We start from the raw sequence: 14650 nt of genomic DNA on the forward strand, positions 1-14650 counted from the left end.
CAATGGTCCCCCTCCCCCCAGCCCCCCGAGCACCTCGCAGCGCTACTCCAGTCCAAGGCATAGCGTTCCCAGGCCTCAGGGGTCAGGCACAGATTATTTTCCCCTTGGAACACATGTTTCCGTCCTGGGAAAAGGTTGGATCGGGAAGCTGGGGCTGGTCAGGTTGTGAGGAGCAGGGCTTGGAACCATGTGGACGAGCCTGGGGCCACACACCTGCCGCAGTTAGACTGGGTTTTTCATTTTTGTTTTAAGGTCAACTCTGCAGGCTTGAATCTGATGGGAGAGACTCCCGCTTCGAGAAATTCTTCTCCGAAGGACACGCCCCTCTCACCTTTGCCCAGGACACCTGCCTTGGATCTGCAGTGTGGGCCGAGGGAAGCAGGGGGTGGGCCGCTCTGGAGGCTGGTGGGAGTGCACTGAATCGGAAGCATTTTCCTGGATCAGACAGCTGCTTCCTTGGGCTCTAGGGCTTGATCTAGAACCTCATATGGTTCCGAAGTTTGCTTTTTAATTTTAATGAATAGACCTTATTTTTTTAAAGCAGTTTTAGGCCCAACAGCAAAGTTAAACAGGAAGTACAGAGTTCCAAGTACCTCGCCCCCATAATCCCCAGCTCCCCCATTATCAGTATCTCCCACTAGACTGGTACATTGTTACAACCGACGCGGACACATTGTTATCACCCAGAATTCATAGTTTATGTTAGAGTTCACACTTCTTGTTGTAGATTCGATGGGTTTGGAAAGATGCGCGGGTCTCTTATTCATTGCCCTAAAAATCACTCATCTCTTTCTACCCACTAACTCCTGGCAGCCACTCATTAATTTTTCCTATTTCCAAAGAATTTTGCCCTTCCAGAATGTCATACAGTTGGAATCGTTCAGTTGCTCATTTCTTTTGGGCACTGAATAAAATCTTGTTGTCTGGGTGGACCACAGTTTATTTATCCATCTGACCTCCAACAGACATCTTGGTTGCTTCCAAGTTTTGGCAATTATGAATAAAGCTGCTATAAACATCTGTGTGCAAGATTTTGTGTGGACGAGTTTTCTTTCCAGACGCTTTTCAATGTTTTTACTCTTTGTGGGTTTCCAGTTTCACACGTTTTAAGTCATTTGTGTCGAGAAAACCGTGGCTGACAAATGTTTGACCCCTTCCCCACCTAAATCCAGCGCGGGGACCGGGCTCAGGGCTCAGACCACCGAGGCAGCCACGACAAGACCGTGCCACCAAGAGGATGTGCTGTGGCCGCTCTGTGGGAACCAGCTCGGGGTCTCCGGAGGCAGAATCCTGGTTTTCACCCTCTGCTTTGACTTTTTTTTTAAATCTTTTTAAATCTTTTTAAATTTTATTTATTTATTTGGCAGAGAAAGAGAGATCACAAGTAGGCAGAGAGGCAGGCAGAGAGAGAGGGGGAAGCAGGCTCCCTGTTGAGCCGAGAGCCCGACTCGGGACTCGATTCCAGGACCCTGAGACCATGACCTGAGCCCAAGGCAGAGGCTTAACCCACTGAGCCACCCAGGTGCCCTCTGCTCTGACTTTTGTTACTGTGTGTCATTGAACAGGGAAAGCTGCCTCTCTGAGCTTTGGTTTCCTCCTCTGAAAAGAGGGGCAGCAATGGTCAGAATTCCTTGGGACGGTGGCTGCGAAGCCTTCATACAGTGCCAGGCACGAAACCAGTGCAGGAGAAAAGTCTCAGCCAAGATTAAAATCAGCTGAGTTGATAAGCCCCTCGCTCAGTTGTCATAATCCAACAGAACATTCTCTGGACGCTTCCGTCTGCTTCGGTCTACTTTCACTGGTGCAAGAGAGCAGCTCAGAACCTTCCACGCCGACGCCGCCTCTCTTGATCGCATTCATTAAATGTCAGTGCAATTAATTTATGAAGGAAACAGGATATAACAAGCTGGAAAATAGCTTTAAAAATTGTGGATTCTTGGGGCACCTGGTGACTCAGTGGGTTAAAGCCTCCGCCTTCAGGACGGGTTGTGATCCCGGGGTCCTGGAATTGAGCCCTGCATGGGGCTCTCTGCTTGGCGGGGAGCCTGCTTCCCCCTCTCTCTCTGCCTGCCTCTCTACCTGCTTGTGATCTCTGTCTGTCAAACAAATAAATAAATAAATCTTTTTTAAAAATTGAGGAATCTTGATTGTTGGGATTTCTGAGGAGGTTTGAGTCCTACGTACATGATGCACTAGCCTTTCCTTCCCTGAGGTTTCTAGGGTGTACTCTTGGTGCCGCGTATCAGTGCAGAGCCTTTGACACCGAAGCACACTTTTACCCCGGGAACTGCCTCAGCCCTTGTGTCCAGCTCTCATGGCTCACTGGGAGACAGCACGGAGCAAAAGGCACCAAGACAGGCAGGCCCGGGAGAGCGTGCGGGGTCTGGGCAATCCGCGGGCAAAAGGAGATGGGGCCCCTGCGGGCTCCGTTCCTCCTCACAGCGTTTATGACCTTGTCGTGGGGGCGCTGCCCATGAACCAGGGGGCGAGCTTTCTCGTTCTGCAAAGTGCTGCTTACGAACCAGCCACTGAGCCCGCGCGGGGCCAGCTTCTCTTCACCGCTTCACAGATGGCCCCATGGAAACCTGTCACAGGTTACTGGGCATCCTCAGCAAAAGTGGGTAAAGGCCTCGTGGTGAAAAGAGAGGATTCTGGAGCTAGAAGCCTGAGCTCCGACTCGCCGGCTTCACCTTCCTTCCACCCTGGGGTGGCAGTGAAGACCGTGGGGGTACACGAGGAGGGGGGGCAGGAGCAGGAGGAAGGGAGGGGATGGCCTGAGGGGGGAGCAGGCAGTGTGTGCACAAGAGCTTACTGGGCTCAGTGAGACCCATTTGACAGAAACCCGTTTCCATCAAGAGTCCAAGTTGCCTTTTATTTGTTTTTAACTAAAAATGCTGTCGTTAGTGTTTACCTCATCTGGCCTTAGCTGCTTCTTGGCAGGCACCACACCGAGGCCACCACTTTGAAAAGCGCTAAGTAAAACCCCTGCCCGATGGCAGGAAGGCCGCCCTGCGCGCTCCACCCGCGGCGCGACGGAGGGGCCGAGGGCCACGGCCAGCCCCTGGGGGAGCCCTCGCGGACAGCCATGAGTCCGCCCAACCGGGCCCCGGATGCAGGACACGGACAGGGTCGGCGGCTCGTGTGGCTCCTGTGGCTCCTGTGGGACTGGGCCTCACGCCCCGCAAAGCCCCGGGCCCTCTGGTCAGAGCTTCCAACATGCAGGCATTGTTTGATTCCAAGAACTGGCCTCCTGCTTAGCAGCCAGACTCCCCTCCATGAGCTGTGGCTGAGCGCATGCGGTGGGGGGGGGGGGGGGGACAAGGGCATGTGGGGGGGGGCGCGGGGGTGCTCTGAAATGCCGCCCACAACACACAACACGTGTTTTGAAACGGGGGCCCAGCATCTGATGGTCCTTTCAGATCCCAGGCGGCAGGCACCTTTCCTGAGTCAGCTGGAGCGAGAGTTCTTTAGAACTGGGTGGGAATCTGGTCCCAGCAGGAGGGCTGAGGAAGGGCGTGCGGCTGACGCTGGCCTTGGGGGCCAGCTGCGGAGGTGAGTATGGAGGCCAGGCGGCCTCAGGGTGAGGAGGAGCTGCCTGGAGGTGAGGGGCATGGGGCAGAGAGCAGCTGGGAGAGCAAGCTCACCCTCCAGCCACTCCCCAGGATGGCCCAGGGTGACACCCAGACACAGGTCTTAACCATCTGCTCAGCCCAGGGCTGCGGGCAGTTCCTCCCCATTGCCCCACGCGGGCAGAACACAGTAGAAACTTGTGTGCCATCCCGGTGCTGTCCTACTTCTCACCTCGCCTGGAACCACCTTCGAGGAGAGGATAGCTTTCCAATAGTGACCTTGAACCTGCACTGGGCCATTCGCCCATATATTCACGCCTTTTTGCACAGACTCAGGCCGGCTCCCTTTAGGGACGTTTGCTGAAATGGGCCAGTGACCTCGCTAGCCAGTCAACACACCACTGTCCAAGTCTCGGGCCTGTCGGAGGTGCTGACCGGGTGAAGACAAGCAGGACGCACCATCTACTACAACCGCGGCTGCTCTTCACCACACCCACCAGACGTGAGCCTTCTTCAAAACTTAAGATGCAGAAATGGAGCCAGAAAAGACTAGGACCCTGTACGGTTTCTGGGCACAGCACCTGCTCAGCTGGACCTCAGAAGATATGGTAAGGAGCCCCCTTCGTGCTGTGGCCTCTCTCCTAGCCCACGCATCTGGAGAAGCATCTGGTAGGGCTGGATAGGGACCAGCCAAGCCATGCACATGCGCCGACTGGTGTCACTCAAGGCTTCACAAAAGCTGGAAGCAGAGACTGGAGCCGTGGAGCCGAGACTGGGAGAAGTGTGGGTGAGCAGGAGTTCTGCAGGAGACAGAGAAGGGACTGCTGCCCGCCCCCTCCCCCCCACCGGCCAGCAGGGTTGTTAAGGGACCGTGGATGCATCTGAAAGGGTCTGGAGGAACCACACACTGGGCAGGCTGTAGGCCCGCATAACCAGCTTCTTGAAGTGGGGATGGACCGAGACTGGCTCAGAGGTGGACAGGCTGGGAGGGGCTGCCAGCCCTGCACACAGGCCAGGCGCTCAGACCTCGTGGGCTGATGTCCCAGCCCCCGCTTATCAGCTCTGTGACTTGAGCAAGATGCTTAATTTCTGAGCATCAATTTCTTCACCTGTCAAAGCGGATAAATACAGCCTCCAGCTCAGGGCTGATCAGAGAATGGAACCGCGAATAAATGTAAAAATGCTCAGCGTGACGTCTGACGCGCGGCAAGGCCCCACGGACGTTCCTATTGAGCCGCCAGCGGAGGGAAGAGGGCAGGCTGGTGACCGCAGAAGCAACGCAGCTGCACGGCTCTCCAGCCTGCGCCCTCGGGGTCAGGCTTCACAGCTCCAGGGCGAGGGGAACACTTATCAGTCCCTCCTTTGCTGAGGGGGAAACTGAGGCTCGAAGACATCAGTGAACATCCACGTCACTAATATGTATCAAATGCTCACCACGCCGTGTATTAACTCATTCCCTCTCTGCAACAGCCGTAAGAAATAGTACAGATGGAAAACAGGCACAGAGAAGTTAATTAACTTGTTCAAAGGTCGCACAGCCAGTAAGATGCAGGCCATGTTTTGGGTTTTTTTTTTTTTTTTTAGGGTGGGAGGGAGACAGAGAGAGGGAGAGAGAGAATCCCAGACAGGTTCCACACCCACTGCAGAACCCGACGCGGGGCTCGTGAGCCAAAATCAAAGAGTCGGATGCTTAACTCAGGGAGCCGCCCAGGCGCCCACAGACCATAGATTTGAACCCATGTGTGTCTAACTCCAAAAGTTATGCTTTCAACTCAAGTCTGCCTCCCAGGCTGTGAGGCTCCTTTATATGGCAAAAGTCTCCATCAGAACCCACGCAAGAAGAGGAAACAATGGTCCTAAGAGGGCCTGTGAGAACCTGCCATGGGAGTGTGGGGTGCAGCCAGCTCAGGACCCTGGGTGCCACAGGTCAGGGTGGCCATGGCACCAAACACAGTGTATCAACATGTGCCAAGCTGCCATCTTTGTGACCTTGCATGTGACCCCATATGCAGGCAAAACTCCAGCCCCACCGGAGTCCCGCGCCCCACAGGAGGAGAGGATGCTGAGTGTTTACAGAGGGCTGAGCCTGTGGTCTCCAGGCTGACGGCTTCCAGCAGAGCCTTCCATGATCTCCCAAGTGGATGACAGCTGGAGCCAGATGGGCTCTGGCCTGGGCTGCCTCTGACCTCAATGCCACACGGTGCTCCCTTCCCACCTGGGCCAGCACCTCGGCCCGGGGGACCACCGGAGCAGCAGGCCCACTGGGAAAATGTCTAAGGATGGAGCCATTCTCTGAGTCATCACCTTGGTGGAGAGGAAAGCTATGCAAAACCCATGCCCGGAGTGAATGGAACTGGCTTCTCCCACCTTTCCGAGATCCTCTAAGCAGAGCGCAAAGGGATGCACCAGGCGTACCAGGGCCCCGGCTGCTGTGAGGGCCTCGCTTAACTGGATGTCCCCTACACTGAACTTGGGCCTTTGTCCACAGCCTCTTCAGTTAGGAACAGGACCTTGGCAATCTACTGGTCGAGGAAGGATTAAGCTCTCAGTCTAGAAAACTGAAACGCCCCCCGGCCCAAGGTCCCCCTTTTTCCTGGAACATGTGAAAAGCCTTCCCCTCTGCTCCTGGTATAGGGCCTCCTCTCTGGTGTGTGCTCCCCACAGGGACAAAGGCCTGCGCTGACCTTTAGGCTAAGTTTCTGCAACAATCTAGCTGGGTCCAGCCTCCCAGACTCCTGGAAACTTTTACAGAGACCAAGGTATCTCCAGCTGCTTCAAGTCGCACCTGATTGAGGGCATGTCGAGGGGAGCCCTGCCCTAACCTCCCCCCTCAAGACTTAAGGTCTGGCTCTGATGGCAGAACCCAGGACAACGGGACTCATCTTCAGCCTGTGCTTTCTGGGAGCTCAGGACAGGAGAGTTCTTGGGTCACAGAGGGCCTGGCTCCATCCTGTCCTGCACTGACCCTTCTAGACTCAGCACCAGGTCTGGCACAGAACAGAGGCTCAGGAAATCTTTGTTGACTGACTGCATGATGTATGGGGTCAACAAACTGTCCTCAAACCCTATTGTATGAAGCCAGAATGGGCGAGCACAGTTGTTACAAACACTGGGAAAACCCCACGGGAAGATTTTGAAATAACTGGTAAGTCTTTAGGCTCAACCCCGCATGGACACTGTGGCTTAATGAGGAACCGTTGCCGACCCTGTAATCATTCCAAAAGATGCCGACGAGCTATTCGCAGGGAAAGGGGAAAGAAGGACGCCAGGAAGCGGAGTATGAAGAAGTATTTTAATAGCTCAAACTCAAAGTCATTGTGCTCCCCGTTCTGAAGAGCTTCCTACAAGCGGCAACTCTGGCCATTTTGAAAGCCAACGTTCACCCGCCCGTGGTCTCCGGCATCAGCCTCCTCTGGGTGCCGACTGGGAGGAAAAGCATAAACGTGCCCAGACCCATCCCGGCTCCCATGGGACCTTCCTCCATCTATGCGTTCTATCGACTGCCTTAGTCGGACTAAGATGATGACTCGGGAAAAGGAAGAGACAATTGTTGACTGTCTAAGCAGGAACAGTCCAAGCTGGCGAGGAAAAGCATACATAGGATACAGAAGGGCGAGCTTCTGCCTGCGGATCTACGTTACATTTGTTTTGCCTGCAAACTATCAAGAAGGATTCTGTTGGCCAGGTGTTTCTGCTGGACAAGCAACATGGTGGTCCAAAGTCCTGGCTGTCCCGTGCCACCAGCCCAGAGTCATCATGTGTCGTCCACTGGAGAGTCTTTGAGGGAAACATGAAAGCCAGCTCATGCCTCTACCTATGGGTCGATTTCTTCAGGGATCACAGTGATCATGATGTCTTCATTGCCCCTGCGGACAACCATGTTCAGGGTGTTTTCCTTTTTAATGACATCACTGACATCATTGGCAGAGACCACAGACTGTCCGTTGATGCTGATGATGATATCATTTTCCTTGAGCCCACCTCTGCAACACAAAGGGAAACACACATTTAATGCTTCCATTCCTCCTGGTCTAACTGCCCCGGAAGGTTCTTGACTGGATGTAGACAGAGACACAGCTTAGAACCTAGAATCCCCAGGGCCAATCAGTGGGATAGCGTGGTTAACTTATGCAAGAAGGCTCAAAATGCCAATAGACTGCACTACTTCCTTTGAGAGTTTTAGGCCAAGTCATCCATCATGTCCAGTGCAGAAATGCTTCCCAGAACTGGTATGGTCAGATGACAGACTGACCCCAAAGGAGGAAAGGATGTGCTATATATCACCTACCGTGGACCATGACCGTGGCCAACCTGCCTGTAACAGGTGTCACACAACTCAGAGGGCAGGTCCCAGAGGAGCAGGTAGAATATTTCTACTATGAGGCCTTCCTTTGTGCTATTATTGCCATAACTTCCGCTCTCATGTAGGACTGTGTCCAATAAGCTATTATGGTCCTTGATGGTCTAGCACAGTACCAGCAAACGTTAAGGGCCAGATAGGAAATATTTTGGGCTTTTCAGGCCATAGGGCATCCTTCACAACTCAACCCACTGTGGGCTGTGTAGGACTACTGAGCATGGCCCCGTTTACTGGCTGGGCTCCAGTCAACACCAGTTATGGACACTGAAATGTCAATTCCATATCATTTTTATGTATCATAAAAAACTACTCTTATTTAAAATTTTTTCAACTGTTCAAAAATGAAAGGCCATTCTTAGCCCATGGTCATATACAGTCATAGCAGGCGGTGGGCCAGATCCAGACTCCAGGGAACAGTGTGCAGGTCCCTGGCCTAGCTCTCCTCTCTGCACAGTATGTCAGTCGAGGTAACAAACGCGAATGGCCTGACAACAGACAGAATTACAGAAGGCTTCTCTGGGAGGAGATCTGTCCATCTGGGGGCCTAGAATGGGACCACTGTCCAAGATATCAGGGACACAGCTCCTTAAACCCTCTTTCCCCAGCCAGGCCTGCCCCAGAGATCCATGAAGAGTTCGATAATCGCTCTTTCCACCTGAATGACTCCTCATGAAGCGAGGACTTTTGAAGACAGGAAGCACCCTCTTGCTGATGAGCCCTGAGCTGAACCAGGTCAGAAGGCCTGGCTGATGAGACTGCCAAGGATGTCCAACCATGTCATCAGGGATCCTCACAACCACCTGAGCCGATGCGAAAAGAACACAGCCTCCTCCCCACTCCCCACAAGAACCACAAGGACATCAGGGAAAGGGAAGGTAATTCTAACTCACGCTTCTGCTGGGGTATCAGGAATGACTTCAATGATATACGCTCCCGAAAGCACATCCGGGAAGTCTCGATGGCGGTCCTTCAGCTCTTTGGCTTTGCTGCTTGGGAGGAAACACACTGACTTTAACATTAAGTGGACAAGGGGACTCGCTCAGCTGAGACTCTCACCCAGCTTCTCCTCCTGTCCCTTATTCCAACAGAAAATGCCTCCAAGGAGCTTTGATTCTGTTTTAAATTGCCTTGACACATATTCAGTCACTTGGCCCTCACCACATACCCAAATGCCTGCACTGTTATCCTTGTCTTAGAGAGGAGGAAACTGAGGCACAGAGGTCAAGTCATTCCCAAGGTCCTAAGCCAGGAAGTAGCAGAGCTGGGAGAAGAACTCAGGAAGCCAGATGCCAGGGCCCAGATTCCTTCACCATACCTCCGTCTCCCACGGTTCCAAGACAAGTAACTGATTCACATTTTAGCCTTGGCAGTTCAGTCCATATTCAGGAGGGCCAAAAATTTAATGTGCATCTAAATCACAGTAATATAGTCACAACTGATTAATACTAAAGTAATTGTGATAATGAATATGGTAACACCTATGTTATATGTTAATACGTTCCGCTCTTTGCTGACATCACCTATAAGCATTTCAACCATGCCCTTCGTCACCAGGACTCATGTGATGATACCAGACTTTTTCATCAAGGTTAAAACACCGGTCAGCTACCAGGCTGGCAGCCACACGCCGCACCTTCCACTAGCTCGGGGAAAACAAGCCCATCTGTCATCGAGGCCTGACCCAGCATTCCGATAGCCGCAGCCCACAGGCGGCAAGGCTTAGGAATGGCAGGGCGCTCTGGGCGGGAGGAAGTGCTTGGGGCACTCCTGGAATGTGGGTTTCAACAGAACAAGTGGTGAAAGTAAGGCATGAAGGAGAGTGACCAACACGCCCCACTGTTCAGGGCTGCCTTCAAAGAGGAGGGCAGAATCTTCTAGAAGGAAGGAGCCGCTCCAAACACACACACACACACACAAAGAAGGATAAAACCAGAGGCCTAGGCTCATGGCTCTTCCTCTCTTTCCTGATGTTTCTCAATTTTATTTATTTTTTATTTTTTAAAGACTTTATTTATTTGAGAGAGAGCAAGAGAGCATGAGAGCAAGGGGGAGGGGAAGCAGGAAAGGGAGAAGCAGACTCCCCCTGAGCAAGGAACCCGATGCAGGGCTCTATCCCAGGACTCTGGGATCATGACCTGTGCCGCAGGCAGATGCTGAACTGACTGAGCCACCCAGGTGCCCGATGTTTCTTCATTTTAACCAGAAACTGAGATGCTTAAGGCAGCATAAGGTTTCTCTGTCAAGGGGCCAGTGGGAGCCTTCTAAAGTTCAGGTTTATTTAAATCTAAGACACAGACCCGGAAGTCCTGCTTACCCACCTGGATGTGAGTGACGTCATTCGGATGCCGATATACTTCTTCTTGGTAATGGCTTTGCCTGGTGTGGCAACAAAAAGACAAGAGGTCAGCTCAGGTGGCTGTTGTCCTGGGGACACCAGGAACTACGAGGGTCAATCCCTCGGTTGGCAGTGTAAAGTCAGGCCCCTCGGGGTACACTGAGGCTGTGGTTTGTATCTTGTTCAGAACTCCACCTGCCACAGGACCTGGGAGAGCCCTGTCATTTCAGTGAGGGGCCAAGAACCTGATTCCTCTGTCCTTGTCCTGACATCTGATGAGGGTTCTATCCCTCCTATAAATCCAGAATATGACCCCACCCTGGTGTAGATGGCTGGGAGAGAGCCTCTTACCCGGTCCCAGAGCTCCCACCCAGCCCCTCCAGCAGTCTCCACCCACCACGAGAAACACTTCTCAAAGACATCCACCAGACCATGAACCTCTCTGTTTCCTGTCGCACATGTGGGCGTGTGCCCTAAGGCCTTCACCTTGGCCACTGTGACCCTGGCTGACCTCTTTCCACATCTGTCTGTGCAGCTCGGCATGTTCCCGCGCTCCAGACACAAGACCCACCGGTGGGGGGGGGGCTTGAATCTGTTATTCCTGGGTCTGGAATGCCAGCCCTACAACCCCGTCACTCCCCATCACGAGAAACACTTCTCAAAGACATCCACCAGACCACGAACCTCCCTGTTCCCTGTCGCACATGTGGACGTGTGCCCTAAGGCCTTCGCCTTGGCCATTGTGACCCTGGCTGACCTCTTTCCACATCCGTCGGTGCAGCTCGGCACGTTCCCACACTCCAGACACAAGACCCACCCAGGGGGGGCCTTGAGTCTGTTATTCCTGGGTCTGGAATGCCAGCCCCACAACCCCGTCACTCCCCAGCTCGCCACCCACTTCATTTGCAGGAAAACATCACTGGTATCTGAAATCTTGCCTGTTTGTCTACTGCCATCCTTCCTCCTCCTGCCGGCAGAAGGTAAATATCACACAGGCCCGTGTGGAGCCACGGAACCCCCAGCCTCACCCCAAGCAGACGGATCGATAGCCGTTTGTGGCATGAATGATCTCCCTGAATCTCAGTTCCCTCATCAGAGAAATGGGACCAATACTTTCCACCTGACAGGGCAAAGGAACTTAATGAAGTAAAACGATGTCTAGAAATCACCTCCAATCCCACCTGGTACGGATTAGACTAAACCATACGAGACGTTCATGGTCAAGGGTCCAACACCTGTGACCTAATACCAGGGGCCTAACAACGTGCATCCTATCTCCCTTTTCGATCTGAAAGTCTTGGCTCATGTTCAGGTGTGTGGCCCTCCCTGCCGGAATCTTCCACGGCAGGAAGTGCTGTGTTTTACCTTTGGCCTGCCGGTCATGGGACTCCGTGAGGAACTTCTTAATCTTATCAGATGGGATTGCGAAGGAGATGCCGGCGGTCACCTTCAGAGTGTTAATCCCAATCACTTCACCGTCCTGAAGAGCGAGATGGAAACAGCCTTCTGAATGCACGAAGGTTTAGCAGAAGATGAAGAGGTCGTCGGTGTGAAGGAAGCCTTTGAGCTCCTGAATGAGTTGAGCGGGGGAGTGGGGGGTCCCAGGGCCGGAGGGGGGAGGCATCACTCGGGCAGCAGGACCCACCCTTAGCAAGGGGAGATCTGACACACAGCAGGCTCGGTCCCCGGGGACCGCCATGCCGTAAAAACAGCCTGAAGCAGGTAGTTTCAAGGTGCCCCTCCGCTCCTTCCACAGGGAACAGGTCTCGGAGTCCTTTAGGTGGCTGTCTACACCCTCCTGCTTCTTCCGTTTCCAGTGATCTTAACATGCCTCTGTCCACAGCAGGGAGGACAATCTTAGCGCTTAGAGCTCCCAGGAAAATGGGAAGAGCAGCCATGGGTGCTGCCGGGGCTGCGGGGTACCCACCCCCCGTCCCCTCCTCTGCGTGTCACAGACCAGCCTGAAATCCCCGAGCAAGCCAGTCTGCGGGATGGGCTTCGGTTCAAGACAGACTCACAGTTCAGTGAACGCTACTCGCAAAGGCACAGACTCCCTTCACGCCGTTCCACCATCATTTTAACCCTCCTGTGACATGGTTTGTTCGGCTCAGGCTGAGAAGGGAAAACTGCCTAGGGAGCATCGGTCCCTTCCTGGTACCTCCTGAGAGCCCTGGGAATTCCGTCCCCGACACCCAGAACCTTCCAGGAGGCACTGCCGCCTTGGGCCTTGCTAAAGATGGCCTTGTGCGGACCTCACTGGGACAGATTCTCAGGCTTCCCTTCTCATGCGTATGTATTTAAATACAGACAGAAGGGACATCTGGGGGCGGGGGGGCGGCAGTAGGGGGGTGGGCGGGGGGGGGGGGGGAATCTGGGGGGTGTAACTCCTCATTCCTGCCAGGTCTTGAGGGAGGGCCTCTGGCCAAGACAAAGACTTTGGAGGAGCCAAGCCAGCTCCTGCAGTGGCCTAGAGACCTCCTCTGAGGCCACGACTTTCTCTAACAGGCCGGAAGTGCTGACAGCTTCAAAATAAAGGCCTCCTCCTCCTCCTGCTACTCCTGGATCGGCCCTGAATTCCACCGCCCTGATTTATAACCCTGAAACAGGAGCGTGTCCTCAGGCATACCGTTTCCAACCCCAACTCCAGGGGCCTTGCTCTCTTCGGAAAAGATAAGAAGGGTAATTTGCAAAGATAGAGTACATTCACAGATTTCACTTTAAAAGAATTAGATAATGTGCTTTGGCAAGTTCAAGTCTGAAAAGAAAGCAAAAAAAAAAAAAAAAGCATATACATGTATTTAAAAAAAATTAAAAAAAGGCCTTACCAGGTTGACTAATGGGCCTCCCGAGTTTCCATACTGAAATTAAGCAAAAATTAAAAGGTTATGAGTTCCTATCTTTACATATTCCAAAGTATTTCCCTGCCTGGCATGCCCCTGGGTTCAGGTTCTTTTCTCGGATTTGTTGCTGTCAACCTAATATTTTGCTGAAAAAAGGGAGCTTAAAATTTTTCAAGAAGTTTTAGATGTGCCATAAATGAGATTTGGCGGGGGGCGGGGGGGGGGGGGCAGCTCCGAAGCCCAGAGGCCAACTCTGACCTCCCTACAGCACCTGACACTACTTCCTTCTCTTGACGACAGCCTGGCTGCCAACTGGCTCGAGTATTTCAAGACTTCACCACCTCCCAGCTCTGCGATCCCTGCTTGGCTGCTGGGGCTGGAAACCCGCATGGTTTGTTCTTTTTCCATGACTTCATGCAGATCGCAGGAAAGTTTGGGAATAAAATCTACTCGAGGCAGCAAGTGCATAAAACACTTATCTATTAAACAGATGTCGGGCGTGGGGCATTACTCTTAAGAAACATCGACCCTGTAAGATGACTGCTGAAGGGAAAAAAATGTGACTTTAAAAAAGATCCCATTGATGAGATGGTGTGGAGCAAAGCCCGGCCTCCTTAGACATCGGTCAGCAAGGGCCTAAGGCTCAGACTGTGCCCCAAGGCAGAGCGAACACCTGGGGTGCCGGGCGGAGGGGCAACAGTGTCTGTACCTGCGTGAGCATCTGCCCAAAGCCTCAAAAGCAGCTCCGCCAAGGGGCTGGAAACAGAGGAGCCATGGCCCCTCGGGTGCGATGGGAGCTCCTCTGGGCTACGGACCTTGGTGTATCTGAAGGCCCCTTCACAGGAGCCCCTGGAGGTTGCAAAGGCTGAGGACGGCCCCTCGGCCTCATCTGCTCTAGGGGTTCAAAGGGAACTCCCTGCCCGGCACCTTGAGGGTCCTGACGCCACCCACGGTTCCCAAGCCCGGCATCCCGAGCCCCGGCCCGACCCCGCAGGGCTCACGTTGATGATGGCGTCCGTCTGGATGTAGTCCATGTCCGAGTTCCGGAGCCCCAGCTCTTTGCCCCCCCGCTGGGTGGTGCTGACGATCCCGGTGGTGACTGTGTTTTGCAGGGAGAACGGGCTGCCGATGGCGACCACGAACTCTCCCGGCCTCAGCTCTGAGGAGCGACCAAGCAGCAGGACGGGCAGCCTTCCCTGGAAGCACAAGGCGGACACCGCGGCGCTCGGTGAACGGGCGGACCGGCGCGCCAAGCGGTGACAGGCTTTGTGGGAAAGCGAGGTCAGGCCCGTCATCCCTTCCCAGGCCGAGGCCACCCGGCCCCGCCCACCCACTACCACCAGCGTGTTGCGAGCTGTCGCGGGGCCAAGGAAAACACAGAAGGTCACGGGAGGCCGTCTCGGGGTCACACATCTTGAAGCGATCAGCACAGGCTTCATGAAACCTTGAGACTAGGAGGCAAAGTCTGGATTTGGGGCGCGGCTGCCTGAGGCCGTCTCAGAGAGTGAAGATGCGCGGAGGGATCCTGAGCTCACACCCCCCAGGG

The 14650-nt window shown here is 53.8% G+C and overlaps 1 protein-coding gene across 1 annotated transcript in view; it reads right to left on the bottom strand.

Annotated features, from left to right (window-relative positions):
- Nucleotides 1-6842: 6842 nt before the first annotated feature.
- Nucleotides 6843-14650, bottom strand: part of HTRA1 (HtrA serine peptidase 1) — a 50793-nt gene continuing 42985 nt past the window's right edge. The window contains exons 4-9 of the mRNA XM_080823519.1: nucleotides 14106-14300; nucleotides 13090-13122; nucleotides 11630-11744; nucleotides 10248-10305; nucleotides 8820-8915; nucleotides 6843-7552 (exon numbers count right to left, since the gene is read on the bottom strand). Coding sequence (XP_080679645.1) covers nucleotides 7384-7552; nucleotides 8820-8915; nucleotides 10248-10305; nucleotides 11630-11744; nucleotides 13090-13122; nucleotides 14106-14300 — 666 coding nt within the window. The 3' untranslated portion in view covers nucleotides 6843-7383. The remainder of the gene's footprint in view (nucleotides 7553-8819; nucleotides 8916-10247; nucleotides 10306-11629; nucleotides 11745-13089; nucleotides 13123-14105; nucleotides 14301-14650) is intronic.

The sequence above is a fragment of the Martes martes genome (genome assembly GCF_963455335.1).
Source record: "Martes martes genome assembly, chromosome: 14".
Classification (NCBI taxonomy): domain Eukaryota; kingdom Metazoa; phylum Chordata; class Mammalia; order Carnivora; family Mustelidae; genus Martes; species Martes martes.